General features: G+C 33.5%; 1 protein-coding gene across 1 annotated transcript; it reads left to right on the forward strand.

Moving 5' to 3' along the window:
- Positions 1–11,135: 11,135 nt before the first annotated feature.
- LOC116010249 lies at positions 11,136–15,489 on the forward strand. The gene is made up of 5 exons (XM_031249570.1): positions 11,136–11,751; positions 12,904–13,059; positions 14,416–14,511; positions 14,652–14,807; positions 15,089–15,489. Exons 1-5 carry the CDS (start codon positions 11,254–11,256, stop codon positions 15,218–15,220), a joined length of 1,038 nt encoding a protein of 345 aa, XP_031105430.1. The 5' UTR covers positions 11,136–11,253; the 3' UTR covers positions 15,221–15,489.
- The last annotated feature ends 609 nt before the right edge of the window (positions 15,490–16,098 follow it).

Below are 16,098 nucleotides of genomic sequence, written 5' to 3' on the forward strand. Positions count from 1 at the left end.
GGGGGGGGGGGGGGGGGGGGGGGGGGGGGGGGGGGGGGGGGGGGGGGGGGGGGGGGGGGGGGGGGGGGGGGGGGGGGGGGGGGGGGGGGGGGGGGGGGGGGGGGGGGGGGGGGGGGGGGGGGGGGGGGGGGGGGGGGGGGGGGGGGGCGTAACCCATCCCAGCTTGGCAAGCAGTTGCCAATCCTCCCACTCAAGAAAATCATCCTCCCACCTAACTAAGCACTCTTCAAGCTAGGAGGATGACACCACAAAGAACAGAACCCTATGGCAAGGTTTGAAGTATTTTAAATTTCAAATATAAATAATATTCAAATTTTTATTCTAAATAAAATTTTGAAATATAAGTTAAATGAACATATTAAATTTCATATTTTAAACTTTGTAACTTTTGTATTTAAGTTTTGAATTATTACAATTTATTTTTATTTTTAAAAGAAAGAGCTTGCATTTTTTGTTTGAAAATAAAAGTGCTTGCATTTAGTTTCACCAATAAACTAAGTTGCTTATTTTTCTCCCCACAATTTTGAATTTTTTTTAAAATAACGGTTTAAACTGCAAACTTTTGATATAAATTATAACCAACGATTCACAATTTGTTAAATACCTCGTCGTCAAGTGGCATCCGATGTCTCGATTAACACTCCTACATGGATGATGGGAGTGGGTTTGAGTCTCAGTGCAGGTAATTGTTGACTCGTTCAATAGGTTAAACTTTAACTTGAATTTTTTGTAGAATTATGATTTAAGATCGATTCACACTGTGTAGAATTCAATTTCAAATTTTTGATTAAATTCAACCACATCCATGCCTAACTATCCAAAAACTCCCCTCTCCAAATTATTGTTGTTATTATTATTATTATTATTATTAGGCAAAAACTTGTGTGAGACCGTCTCACCGTGAGACGGGACGGGTCGGGTCGGGTCAAGATGAAAATGTAATACTTATACACACAAATGTCATACTTATATGCTCAAATGTAATATTAATTGTGAATAAAATTTTTGCTACTTATAAGGGTAAATGTAATACTTTTAAGGGAAAATACAATACTTTTACATTTCGATTAAAAAGTGTTACATTTTTGCTCACAAGTATTATATTTTCCCTTATAAGTAAGGGACACATGTCAATATTACTTATTATGAAAAATGTAATACTTTTTCTCTTATAAGTAACAAAATTTGTATTCTTGATTAGTATTATATTTGAGCATATAAGTATGACATTTGCACATATAAGTATGACATTTGCATGGTGTTTCGACCCGACCCGACCCATCTCACGAATAAAGATCCATGAGACGGTCTCACACAAGTGTGACCCTTATTATTATTATTATTATTATTATTATTAAAGAACTCAAGAGAAGAAGATATAAAATAGGATTGCAAAATTTATCTCCCTTCACTACAAGAAATTTCACATTTAGTGATAATAGAAGTTGTCACCAAAACTACCAGTTTTGGTCACTATTGAAATTAGTGACCAATTTTTCAAATCGTCACCTGTCGTCACTATTACAATAATGACGACTTTTGAAAAGTTGTCACAGTTACTCAAACTTTTGTTACAATGTTTGCATACACTAAAAGTAGTATTTGAGTGATACAATTAGTGGTCACAATAAATGTACAATTTGTGACTTAATATGTTATTACAAAAAATTGATTTAATGACAACTAAAATCATTGCAATTAATTATTTTATTGTGACAACACTTTAGTCACAATAGTTGTACTTATTTGTGAGAATTGTTCTTGACGCAAAAAGGATTATCAGTAATTAGCTACTTTCTCAACCTACTGAAGCACAAATAGTTAACAGTTGCTACTTTCTCAACCTACTGAAGCACAAAGAGTTAACAGTTGCCTTCGCTCGAACCCACTCCCATCATCCATGTGGGAGTGTAAACTAGGACATCGGGTGCCACTAGACCACAAAGAGTCAAGAGTTAATTTTTAAAAAAAAAATCATTTTTCAGAGAAGCCTCTATTTTCTTGCCAGTATAAGGGGGCGTTGAGCTCCCTAGGGGAGCTCAACGCCCCCTTGTTATTGCTTTACTGATCCCACATCACATTTCCTTTTTTTTCTTTTTAGTTGTTGCTGTTGCTGTTGCTGCTGCTGCTGCTGTTGTTGTTGTTGCTGTTGAGGAATATTTTACTATAGTTTAATATTTTAAATAATTAATTTTTTGATAATGTACATAAATAACAAAAAAACTAAACTTGTTCAATAACAAAAAGACTAAACTTGTTACATAATCAACTAAAGTAATACTCTGATTGTTTCAATTAATTTGTTGAATTAATCAATATTTTATTATGTATAATATTTTTATATTATATATTTGATACAACTATCTTGTACATAAATTGTACTAAGAGGATGACTCTTAATGTACAAATAATATGTTAATGTGGTTAAGAGTAATAATTCAATTATTTTGATTAATTTAATAAATCAAACTAAATTATACTTTAACTAATTCGATTAATTGGTCCATAAATAAATTTTTATTGTATATAATTTATTTTATATTATATATTTGATACAACCATACTGTAAAAATTGTGCTACATTGGATGACTCTTAATGTATAAATAATTCGCTATTGTCGTTAGGGTAGTCATCCGGTTCATTTAATTAATTTTGAATCAAATTTAGAGATGAAGGCATCATATTGATAGAAGAACAAGCAATCTCTAGGAATGACATGCTTAGTAACAAATAATTACTCATCACAATTATCATAAATTAGTGACAAAACTTGAAACCAACACAATTATTGTCAGAATTTAGTAATTTTGTTATGGAATTATAGAGCGTCACAAATATTTGTAACAATTTCGTCACAAAAAATGACACTATTAGTGATAATAGTAGTTTTTTTTCTCACAATTATTTCTCATTTATAATGGTAAACCAATTGTATTTTTACTGACAAAATAAGTTGTCACAAATATTATAAATAAGAGTGACCAACAACTATTTGTCACAAAAAGTATTAAAATTTGTGTCAACATTATATTTTGTCACAACTGCATTCGTTCCCGCCATAATTATAATGCCGCCAAAATGCACATACATTTAGTGACAACAAATAGTGACAACGTATGTTATAACACTATTTTCTAGTAACAGTGACAACTTATTCGTAACAAATATTTACTTGTCACAATTACCATACTATCAGTGACCAAAAAAAGGTTATCACAATTATCCCACACAATAGTGTCGAATTATTTTTTTGATTACAAAAACCGTATTATTTGTGACTAATTTACAAAGTGTCACAAAAGATTTGTCACTTTTGGTAACCCGGAAAATGATTTCCGGAAATCATTTTCCGGGCTTTTGGTGTTTGGCAACATCCAAAAAATGTGGTCAACGGAAAACATTTTCCGTTGACCACAGAAAATGAGCTCATTTTTCCGGAAAATGACTTCCGGACAAAAAATTCGGAAGTCATTTTCCGGAAACAGAAAATGGCTTCGTGCGACTTTTTTTTTGTAAAAAAAATGTATTTCTAATTTCTAAAAAAATATTATTAGTTTATATATTTTTATATTTTAATAAAATAATAAAAATATATAATTAACTTTTATACTCATTTTCCGGAAAATGAACCAAACACACACAGACAGTTTTCCAGAGTACATCCAAACACTGAAAATGAACTCATTTCTAAAAAATGACTCATTTTACAGAAAACATTTTCCAGAAGTCATTTTCCTACTTTCAGAGACACCCTAAGGGGGTGTTTGGTTGGATGGAAAATCTTTTCCATGGAAAATATTTTCCATGAAGTGGAGGAAAATGTGTTTTTCCGTTGTTTGGTTGGATGGAAAATGTTTTCCATTGGAACTTGAGTTACCAAAAGTTAAGGAAAACAAATTCTTAGTTGGAAGGTGGTATTTTGTTTTCCATGGAGTTTGGGATGAAAGTTTGAACAAGTAGACTATTTTACCCTCATCAATAATAATATAATATATTATCACTATTAATTGTTAAGGGCATATTGGTCTTTATATTCATAATTCCTTACTATTCCAAATCCAACCAAACAATGAAATTCATATTCTCATTAATTTCTTTTTCACCAACCAAACAATGAAATCTATTTTTCTGATAATTTGTTTTCCATGAAATTTGAATTTCATTTCGTTCAAATATTTTCCAGCAAATCAAACGGGCTGTAAATATCTTCATTCTTGTAGTGCTTCCATTCTAACCCTGCTAGGCATTGGGCACATGCACTTTCAAAGAGCTAAGCTGTTTAATTATTTTATTTTTCTATTTTACTTTTTTACTTTTTAACTAATAATGGTTGTATTTAGTTACTGCCACAGGCCAATATACAAGATTTGTCCCCTTACTCACAGACAATGGGACTGACATGAATCATTTAAAAAGGTAAAGGCATAAAACAATATCACCCAAAATGAACCTAACCCAGTAATCCACATTATTTAAACAATGGGCCGGGTCAGAAGAATTAGTTAAGTTTTTCACCCTATAATTAGAATAAAATAAAGAATGTTTTTGTAAGATTTAATTATTTAATCTTCAGTCAGACAACATTAACTCATTAAGCATTTAAGCTGATCCAATTTTTAATAATAATACTTGTAATTATGTGAATAGCTCTATCCTGCCCCAGCATAATCATTGCCAACAGCACAGGATCATCTTTAATTTGTCACTGTTCTCTAAAAATTATTTCTACTCTGTAGTAAATTAGTAATCCTTCTTAAAATAAATAATAAATAAAAAAAAAACTATTTTGTTCATTTGTTGTGTACTGTTTAAGAGTAATGCTAGAGACCCCTAATAATTTTTACCTCCAATTCATCCGTCATGATATAGCAACATATAATTGATAACTAAGTTCTATTTTGAATTAGTGGTGGGTCAACCAATTCATGACACCCAATGAATAGATGTCACATTAGGACGGAAAATATTAGAGGTGAAATAATTTAGGAGGAGACAGAGAGCATTTTTCATTGTTTAAACTTTAAGTAGATGAAATACAAAGAGTTTTTCATTTTAAAATGGAGAACTTTTATTTAAAGTTTTATTACCAATTGTTAAATAAGAAGTACAAAATCAATGAAGTAATATTTGAAAATTGGAAAAAGTGTCAAATAGGCCATTGAACTTATCGCTTTTGTGCAATTGGGTCATTGAACTTAAAAAGTGTGCAATTCAACCATCAAACAAGTAAAATAAGTGCAATTAGGACATTTTTCTAAAATTTTTTAATTCAATTTGAGTTAAAAACATTTCAATATTAACTCCCAACTAGTGTGGTAGAAGAAAATGCCACTCTTAATACATATATGTTAGTAATATAATTGGATTTTAACAGAAAATTTTTGTAAAAATGGTCTAATTGCACAAATTTTACTTGTTTGATGGTTGAATTGTACACTTTTTAAGTTCAATGGCCCAATTGCACAAAAGCGATAAGTTCAGTGGCCTATTTGATACTTTTTCCTTGAAGATTTAATCAAGTTTTGAAAGTTGTAGGTATGTTTGGTTCATGAGTTTTCAACCCTATCATCAAGTCAAATTGAAGTATCATACACATATACATATATATTATTTGTAAAAATGCTACCACATTTTTTTTATAATTACTTATGATCTGTTAAATTTTTGACGAGTCGAATTGGTTTCTAGTTCTCTAATGGGAGTGGTTTGATAGGAGTGTGTGTGCGCGTGCGCACGCGCGGGTGCGCACGCGCGGGTGCGCGCGCGCGCGCGCACACACACACATATATATATGGGCGCGCGCGCGCGCACACACATATATATATATGATTCCATCTACTACCAAACAAAAGAGTCTACTTTTGCTAAAACATATTTCAATTATCGGATATTTGATTCTAATTCCAATTCGAAATCTGATTTTCCAACCAAGAGCTATCTTAATATTTTAGTTATGAGTATGGTATATATTACGTCATTTAGTTATTTGAAATATAACTTTATTCATTAGGTTATTATCAAACTAACGAATTAGTCCGTTTATGAATTGGCATATTGCTCGTGGATTTAGTACCAAAAATAAATTTTAAAAAAAAATGTAGATTGTAGAGGAAAGGATTAGTGATTTCTTATCTGAATATTAGACATTTTAGGCAAAGTTAAAGCAATATAATATACGGAGTAATATATATGAAAAAGGGGGAAATAGGAAAAGTAGAGAAAAAGAGAGGAAATATTGGAAGCAAAGCAAGAAAAGTCAAAAGTGAACGTCTCAGCTGTTAAGCAGAAGGAAAGCATTAGACATGAGTCAGGAGGCGTTGTGTACCAACACAGAAAACTACCAATCAGTTTCTCTTCTTTTTGTAATTTAATTTAAGCCCCTCCCCTTTCATCTCCTCTCACTTTTAAAGCTTCCTATACAATTCTCTCTCTCTTTTTCCCTTAAACATGATGCATTGAAGACACAACATACAGGACGTGGGACCCAAATTAGGAGGTTTTGTACCTTAGGCCCTCCCCATTAGTTACATTTGCACAAATTTTAAGAAAGAAAAAAACTGATGTATGTATTTTAAACTAATAGGGGTGTTGCATTTTGGAGAAGTTTTTCTCCTGCAACACCCCTGCAGTTGTCAGGTTTTTTATTAAAAAAAAAAAACAAAGGTGAGAGGGTGAGACGCAGTGAAGCTGGGGCGGACAATTTGTGATTTCATTTTCTTTTTCTTCTTAAACTGGCAACAGCCAGCTGATTTCTTTTCTTCTTTCTTTTTTTTTTTTTAATTTTTTTTTTGATATTGATATGTGAAATTATAAATTTATTTTAATATTGATATGTGTAATTTAAATATAATAAAAATAATTAGTATAATTATACTTTTTATAATGATAATAAATAAAGAAATAATTAAAGTATAGTGATAAAATGGTGGGTCCACAAAAAATTAAGAAAAAATTTAAAACTAATGAAGAGAAGAGTTCTTAAAATTAAGTGAGATAGTGGATGATGACGTGGATGTTTGGGCTCACAAAAAAACTTGAAGTAAAACCTCAACTATTGGGGAAGGCCTACTGTGATTGATTTAGATCGGTCATTTCCATACCAGAAGACTATTCATAGATTTTAAGACGGAAATTGCCACATTAGTGAGAGAAAATTAAAGTTCATCTGCAATTAAATGTTAACCATCCTCAATAGTAAGTTTTTAGTACAAGTTTTTCAGTTGACAAATAGGAGAGAGAAGAGAGGAAAAAGTGAGAAAAAAAGAAAAGAAAAAAAATGAGAAGTCTAAAATTGAAAAATAAATAAATAAATAAAAAGAAAATGATTTACGCACCCATTCACGCGCCAGGCTGGGCACTAATTGTGCTCTTCACCTATCTTAGCAGCTTGTAGCATTAATTTGGTGAGCCCTACAAAGTCTGAAAAAACTCTGTATTTGCAGGGAATTCTGAAACACTCTCTTTTCTCACCTTCTCTCCTCCGTATTGGCAAGTTTCTTCTTAAAAATCGTGTAAATTCTACTAATGGGAAATGCCTTATTGGAACAATGAGAAAAGGTAGCATGAGAGAGCGTGCGCTTCGTGCACAACAAAGCTCGGTTGAGCGTGTGTTGGCGCGTAACAACTCACTTTTTTTTTAAATGCCATATTAGTTTTTGTTTTTATTTTTATTTTTTCCCTGTTTTCTTATTATTTTTTCATCATCTCTTTCCTAATCACACATACAAAAACTCCTTAAAAACTACAAAAAGACTTCACTATTAAGGATGCTTAAATGAAATAGTAATACTCTGTATATTATTATGACATGTTTGGTATTGAAATTCTTTTTTCACCTTATTTTTTAACAATCAAAATTTCATTATTTTATTATGAAATTCAAATTCCTAACTCCTCCCCTAGGAGTTGAAATTTCATGGAAGATGGAAAGAAAAAAAAAAGTACTGTGTGGAGAAATTTGCCCTTGTTTCTTTTTTCCTTTTAAGAATAAGGATCAACTAGGCAATCGAACTGCACACAATAATGCAATTAAGTCACTGAACCTAAAAGAAATTATAATGGGATCCCTAAACTAACCAATTTCATACAATTTATCTAATTTATAGGTTTCTAACATGTCACCCAAATTGAATTTTTTTTTTACCAAAAAAAAAAAACTTAAAATTAAATAAATAAATAAATAACAGAACGTCTCCGCTAGAGACTTTTCTTCATCTTCAGCTTGCGGAGATGTTCTTTTTTTAAAAAAAATTAAATAAAACTTTTAAGTTTTTTTTTTTTTAATTTAAATTTGGGTGACCTATTATAAACTTGCAAATTGGACAATTTGCATTAAATGAGTTAATTTAGGAGCCCAATTGTAATTTTTTTTAAGTTCAGTGGCCTAATTGCATTATCGTGTGCAGTTCGGTAGCCTATTTGATTCATATTCCTTCATTATTATTACACAATGACATTTTAGTCTTTATATCACTTATTCCTTTTCAATTCTCAGTAATTCTATCACTGTCTTCGAAACAATGGAATTTGAATTCTTACTTTATTCTTTTATCACAAAATTACAATTTCCTTTCTCCCTAATTCTCTCCTCTCAACCAAATGCCTCGTTAATGTCAAAATATTTTCATAGATCTTTTACTATTTTGAGTGAGCAATTTTAGATAATGTAATAATAAATATATCTAATTTTATTAAACACTCATATACAAAAAACTAATAAATATTATTAGCTGATCAAACATAGCTAACACAATTAACAATTATCAATTGTTAGCTAATTGTCGAACACTTCTAAATCAGAAAGAAATAACAGTTATGATTTTATTCGTTGAAAGATTAAAATTATCAGAATATCATAAAATTAAAAATATATTTTACAACACTGATAGTAAGATATCAAAATGATTAATCATACATATTTAGTGGACAAAATATATATATTTTTTACTCTTTTTTTTTTTAATGAAAACCAAAAGGTTTATTTCACGAGAACTCCAAATTGAAGGAGGATGGGGTCGGTGTTGTGATGCTTTGTATCACATGAATAGATACACTTATACTCCCCGACCCATTTTTGATTAGCTTAGCAAGTCGCGCCGAGAACATATTATGATGGCTCGATCTTCACCTTGTGATCTCTCATGCGGACCCCACTCTCTTCTCTTAATTGACGCGTGGACGACCTTTTTGTTTCATTTTATTTTTTAATGAGGCTTATAAGTTATCACATTGAGAAAAATGACGATTTCACTATTAGCCTTTATTCCCTCATTTTGTCAAATTCACATATTGTGTTTTGACAGTGTATCATGCATCAATCAATTCACTTAATATTCACGGACAAATAAATATCTGTGACTTCAATAGGTTGAGAAAATTGTTATGAATATATACTGTATTGTAATAGAGTCAATAGTATTAAAAAATTATATTAATCTTAAATTTTAACCCTTATTGGTTATTAAGAGTTAGCAAACTTTGATAAAAGTTCGATTAATCGATCAAATCGAAAAATTTCGATTAATCATTGTTTAACAAAAATACTTCAATTCGGTTAACGGTTAAATATTTTATAAGTGATTTTACTTGCAAATGTGCACCAACTACTTGCACTTATATCACATTTACTTGCACCAAAGTTCGAGTTATTTATGAAAATATTACCGCATTGTTTTTTTAAAATTACATATGATTCGTTGATCTGGACACGTGAACGACTGTGCATCGTTCTTACTTCTCTCCTGGGCACCCATTCTCATTAGAGCGCGCCCATATATATATATATATATATATATATATATATATATATATTGTTTGGTTAATTATTATTTATACTTACACTTTTAAATTTGAGCTTTTATATTTGTAGTGTTGTTATTGTATTATTTTTGTATATTTTCTTATAAATTTATTATCATAGGTTAAATGAATGTAATTGGTAATATTAATTTTTATTTATAATTTTAAGAATTTAAAAATTAATCTAAAAACTTTTTTGGTTATCCGACAAAAACTTTAATTCGATTAATTTGGTAATAAAAGTTCAGTTCGATTAACAGTTAAAACTTTAAAAATTTTGGTTAATTCGATTTGATTAACCGAACGCTTAACCAAATGCACACCCAACCGTTGGTTATGACTAGTTGAGTTTGGGCGTCTTAACATTCATCTTTTACTCCACACCCAACCGGTTTACACTCCCACATGGAAGGGAGTGGATTCGTCTCAGTGAAGGCGACTGTTAACTCTTTATGAGAAAATAGCTATGAACAGATACTACATTGTACCAGAGTCAGTAGTACTCAAAAAACATTCATCTTTTACCCTTCTAGTTTTGTTTTTATTATTTTTTTTTTAATTTTAACTTTTGAAAAAAGGCAAAAGAAAAGCAGAGCTAATTTTATACGGAGTAAAATTCAAAAGTTATTCATGACAAAATAGGCGCTTAATGAGGACAAGAAGACAAAATAAAGCCCGCCTAACCCACTCAAAAAGAATACGCATCATTAATAAAATTTAAAAAGATACCCCTAAATTATACTTTAATTAATAATTCCCCCACAATTTTATCTTAAGCATGGATAAAACTTGAAATTTAGCTCGTGAATATTTACCATAATTCAACATTTCAACTTGTGTGGTCAATTTGTCTACACTTCCCTATATTTACCATTCACACACATCCCTTGACCCTTGATATGACATTTTGTATTGAATTTAAATTTAAAATTATAAAGAAAAAAAATAATTAATCACACAAAAATAACCACATCAAATAATAAATTATGTAATTTTTGTAGGAATAAGAAGCATTTCTTGTGCCAACTATTATGTAATGATGACATCTTTGATACCATTTTAAATGAAAGATCACGGGATCAAACTTCAGCCATGGGAACATGAATTCTTTAGAGTGAGAATGTTTAAGAAAGTATATGTGAGTATTTAAAACGAAAACATTTCTGGCTGTCATTTTGATGAGTTTCAAACATATTAATTTTTGCGTAACAAAAAATAAAATATAAAAACAATCTTACATTTTACTCCTTTTTGAAAATTAAAGAAAAGGGAAAATTGTGGTTGACTCTCCCTCTTCACCACAATATATTCCTTTCGCTAACGTTGTTTCAGTGCTTCATGTCCCCCTCCCCCTTCGCCTAACCATTTACCTTTCATCTTCCATTTCCATTTCCATTTCCCACTGAGAGTTCTCTCTCTCTCTCTCTCTCTTCTCCGTCCTCTGCATTACAGCCATGCCTGTGGTGGTTTCAGACAGCTCCAGAGTGGCAGCAGAGCATAACCATAGCAGATACAGAAGCCAACCCATTGCAGAAGCAGATCCAAATCCTCATCTTATCTCTTCCAGCCGCTCCAAATCCACCATTTCTGCGCTTCTTCTTGCACCCTTCTCCCCCACAAGCCCCACCCATGACCCGCCTATCACCCTTACCCCCAAAAAGAAGAACTTTACAACGTTCAGAGGACTGGGCTGCACTGCCTCGTCTCAAGTGTCGGTGCCCGCCGTGATTCGCTCCTCGGCGGACTGGGACTCCAGCCGGAGAGTGAAGAAGAAGAAGAAGCTAAGGAGCAAGAAGAAGGCCCTCGATGTTGGCGGTAACAACGTTAATAATCCTCCGGCTGATGTTTGGTGTGGTCCTGGAATTGGGTTCGCCACTGACGCTGCCTCTGTTTCTAGAAGGACTGCGTCTAGGAGAGGGAAGGTCGACGGTGATACTGTCAGACCCCGTGAGGTATTACTTGTTTTCTATTGCCATCTCTTTTATCTCTTCTAGGTGCTAATTTTTATTGTATGTTAATACTGGATTTCTTAGCTTAAGAGCTGAAATGATCTAGATAAGTGGGTGAACTATGTTGTTTCAACTTTCAAATATGCTATTCAGTTGGCCAGTAAGATATTGTTGGGCGGAGTCCAATAAGACCATGTGGCTAGAGAATTGTTGGGTGGAGACCCGAAAATCATCAAGTCTTGCACCCTTTGTCTGCTATAGCTTTGACGTAGTGGTAACTAGTGGTATCAGATGTAAGCATACAGGACCTTAGGAACATATGATATTCACATAATACTTTAATTAGCCTTTAATGAACATACCTGGCTCCATGACTTCTCTGCATATGCTTTAACTGGAGACTTGGTTTCTCCCTCCAGACCCTAAGCAATTTCCCTTGCTCTAAAGAACTCTGATGGAGAGAGAGTTTTTAGTTTTGCTGAAGGTTGGGGAGAGGACCAGAGATCTGAGTGGTTGATAAACCATCTCACAGTTGTTTTTAGTTTTGCTGAAGGTTGGGGAGAGGACCAGAGACTCTGAGTGGTTGATAAACCATCTCTCAGTTCCATCAACCTGAGTGATTATCTGAGCAGTTGAAACTGCTCCTTATTTTATCTAGCCAATAACATAATTATTATTATTAAATTTAAATATGAGCCATAGAAAATAATAAATCATATAATAATAATGATAATTATTTTAACATCAGAGTCATGTGACGGTTCGAGTCCCAGGAGATTGTTGGCAGAGGATGGAGGCCGGTAAGGGCCAAGTCCGGCTAGGGAATTGTTGGGGAAGAGAGATGTTCTGTTCAATGAGTTGAGTTGAGTTGTTATTAATCATTATCATAGGTTTTTAGGTTTAATGCCTTATATAAATGTTTATTTATTTGGTCAAAAAAATATACAGTAGCCTCAGATTGATAGGATTATCGTGTTACATGCTGTACACACTTGTTTTGTTCCATTCAATTGATGTTCTGTTTCTTTAGTAGTGGTCCTTCTTAATCCTGTCTAGTGAAATTGGACAATTCTACAAAATTTTGATTCTTTACATTTTATGGCTTACTTGCCTCCTGCGTAAACAGACTTACAGGTTTTTTTAGTTTTTTGACAGAGATCTGCATGTACTCTGAGGAGAATGGTGATCCCTGAAGACAACCCTTTTCTTGATTCCGACACTGCCTCAGGAATGACAAGGTCCCGAATGGATGTTTTGGGATCTAGGCATCATCGTTATTCTCGATGTGGTTTCCCTGAAGGGCTTGCAGAGGTTTGTTTACACATTATGGTATTCTTTGCTTGTATAGTTCCATTATCAAGTATCCTTGTTATGCAGGATTATTCACAGATATAGCAATGCCAGCTTGTTACTACTTTTTTGCGTGCCTAAATGAGTAAATGCGTTACTAAATTTATATTCTCTTAATTTCTTTCTGGAAGTGTGACACCATGGTTTTCTTGTATAGACTTTAGCTTGACGTACTGAAAGATGCTCTATGCACTTTGCATTTGAAGTCTGTTATGACGTTTCTATTCACTAAGAAGCTATTCAAGGGTTACAACATTGAATCTAAACATCTGTGGTTTTGTTTTGGGCTTAGTCATAAACTGCTTAGTGTTGTTTCAAGATACTTGGACAGACAGAGTGAAGCTTCAAACCTGAAATAGCCTGTAGCCATGCAACCACATTGCTTGGTACTAGGTTTGGTTGATTCTATTTAGGGTTACCTTATTGTTGGGTAGAGGCCAGTAAAGGCCAGATTGTTGGGCGGAGGCCGGTAAAGGCAAAGTCCTGCACCCTGCCGGTAAGCGCTTGATCTTAATAAGTGGTATCAAATTAGGTCACGGGTTGGTGCTGGGAGGGGTTGGCATAGTGGTAAGTGCTTTATCCTAACACTTATCTTTTATCTGTTTTTTTTACTGTTCTGTTAATATAATAACCTTGGTATTTTGATGAATAACCAACACGTCTTTTACAACCATGAATCAATGGTGTGTGCAGCATGAATCCTTAAGGGTATTGCCGAGTCAATAGATCATTATGATGTTTACTCTTATTAATGTCAACTATATCTAAGGGTGCGTTTGGTTCGCACATGGGAATCAGAATCGGGATGGGTATCAAATACTTGTAAGGGTAATGGGTTTTAGTGAAAAGTATTTAGCATGTTTGGTAGTTGGGTGGAATGTGATTGATTATTAATAGTTGGGGAAGAAATGAGAAAGGGAAATGAAACCTTATTTAATAAGGGTATGTGTTTTCTCATTAATGGGTTATTCCAAACCCATAATAGCATTCTCAAAACCTATCAACCAAACACTAGCAATTACTTACCCATTTCTTATGACTAAACCCACCAACCAAACACACCCTAAGGTTTATAACTATTGTCTCAAAATTCTCTTGATAACAACTTTTGCCTTGTGCAATGCTGCATTGCTGCAAGTCAGAAGAAAAACCAAAAGGACAAATGTATCAAATGAAATACATGAATCTAGAAAATGCAAACCGAATAATAATCTAAACATATATGCTGAGCTAATTTATATATCAATGATGTATGGATATTCCGCAATATCAGTTTACACAGAGACCATTGGTAATAATTTTGGTGACTGATTGTAGGTTGTAATGCTGCAAAGCCGTTTAATGGAAGGAGGATCAGAAGGGCCTGATCGATACCGGGATTGGAGGCTTGATGTTGATCACATGTCATACGAGGTATGTCAAATCGCCAATTCCCTCATGGACGCTCATTTACTACGAGTATATACTTGATGCTTTTAAGGATTTGTGAGACACAGAATCCTATCTTCATATGATAATAATTCCAGGAAAAACTCACTTCGTGATGTGAACAGGAACTGCTGGAACTTGGTGATAGAATTGGATATGTAAGCACTGGATTGAAAGAAGATGAGATTGATCGATATGTGCGAAAAACTAAGCTGCCCCTCTCAGCCAAATTGTCATCACATTTCCTAGCAGAAACGGAAAGAAAGTGCAGTGTTTGTCAGGTTGGTTTCCATAATTTCCCCTAGGTTCTCATTTTCCTAACTCCGCTTGCATTTCATTGTTTTAACTGTATCATTCTCCCTGTTGGGCGGAGGCCGGTAAAGGCCAAGTCTAGCACCCGGTGATTGGGCGATTGTTGGACGAAGGCCGGTAGAGGGCCAAGTCCAACACCCAACGTCTCGAAGATGTGATGGTTGTCTATAAGGAAATAAAGTTGCGGTTCTATATCTTTTGGTTTAAGTAATAAGCGCTTGATCCTAACACTCTCTTTGTATGAGTATAGGAGGAATATGAAAGCGATGATGAGATGGGCAAGCTGGTCTGCGGACACTTCTACCACATTCATTGCATAAAACAGTGGCTTCTGCACAAAAATGCCTGCCCAATTTGTAAATCCACAGCCAGCCGTGTCTAACTCTGCCTAAATCTCATAAGCATTCCTCCATCTGGTTGCTGCTTTTGTTTCTGTACAGTTCTCATTGTCATTGTAAGCAAGATTATCACTTCATTCGATATAGCATTCTGATTTCTACATATAAAATGAAAACTCTTGACCTTTTGGTTCATGGGAATACCATATCAGCTGAAGATTCTGGATCCAAAGGATTTGCAATGCTTTTTTTCTTTTTTTTCTTAAAGATTAATTTTGATTTACGTTCATCAATACAGTGCCTATTACGTGTATTATGCCTCGTGTGACTTTACCTATGGAAGATGCTCTTCTATTTTGATGTCTTGTCGTTTCTTTACTCTACAGTCTACCCACAAAAAATATAGTACAGTAGTAGTATGCTGTATTGAGCGTGGCAGTTAATACTAGATGGGTTCTTCTAATATAGTGACACCGACACGTTTAGTTATAAACTTTTAATTTAACAACTTTGTGTGCTTTTAATTTTCAAATTTAATCAGTCACTAGTATTTTTTCAATTTTTAAATTTAATTAGCTATGGTCCTTCCATTAGTATAAGTAAGAGCAAAGTTAGGACTAGAGTTCGGTTAAAAATTTGAAAGTTGAAAGACTATAAATGATTAAATTGAAAGTTTAGGACTAAACATGGCGGTGTTGCTATACTTGGAGTACTTTAGTCGGTGTTAACTTGTTAAAGATGTACATGGCAATGGCAAGGTATTTGTGGCCATACATTGTAGATTCCTTAATGGCTACTAATGGTTTCCAGGTTTTAGGATCCAAAACGTGCGAAAAGAGTAGAGGGGTGGTGCTGTTGAGTTTTCTGGTCCATTTTCAATTTGTCCTAGTCAGTGATGCCAAACTAGCTCTGGCTGCAAACT

Source organism: Ipomoea triloba, chromosome 2 (genome assembly GCF_003576645.1).
Source record: "Ipomoea triloba cultivar NCNSP0323 chromosome 2, ASM357664v1".
Lineage (NCBI taxonomy): Eukaryota > Viridiplantae > Streptophyta > Magnoliopsida > Solanales > Convolvulaceae > Ipomoea > Ipomoea triloba.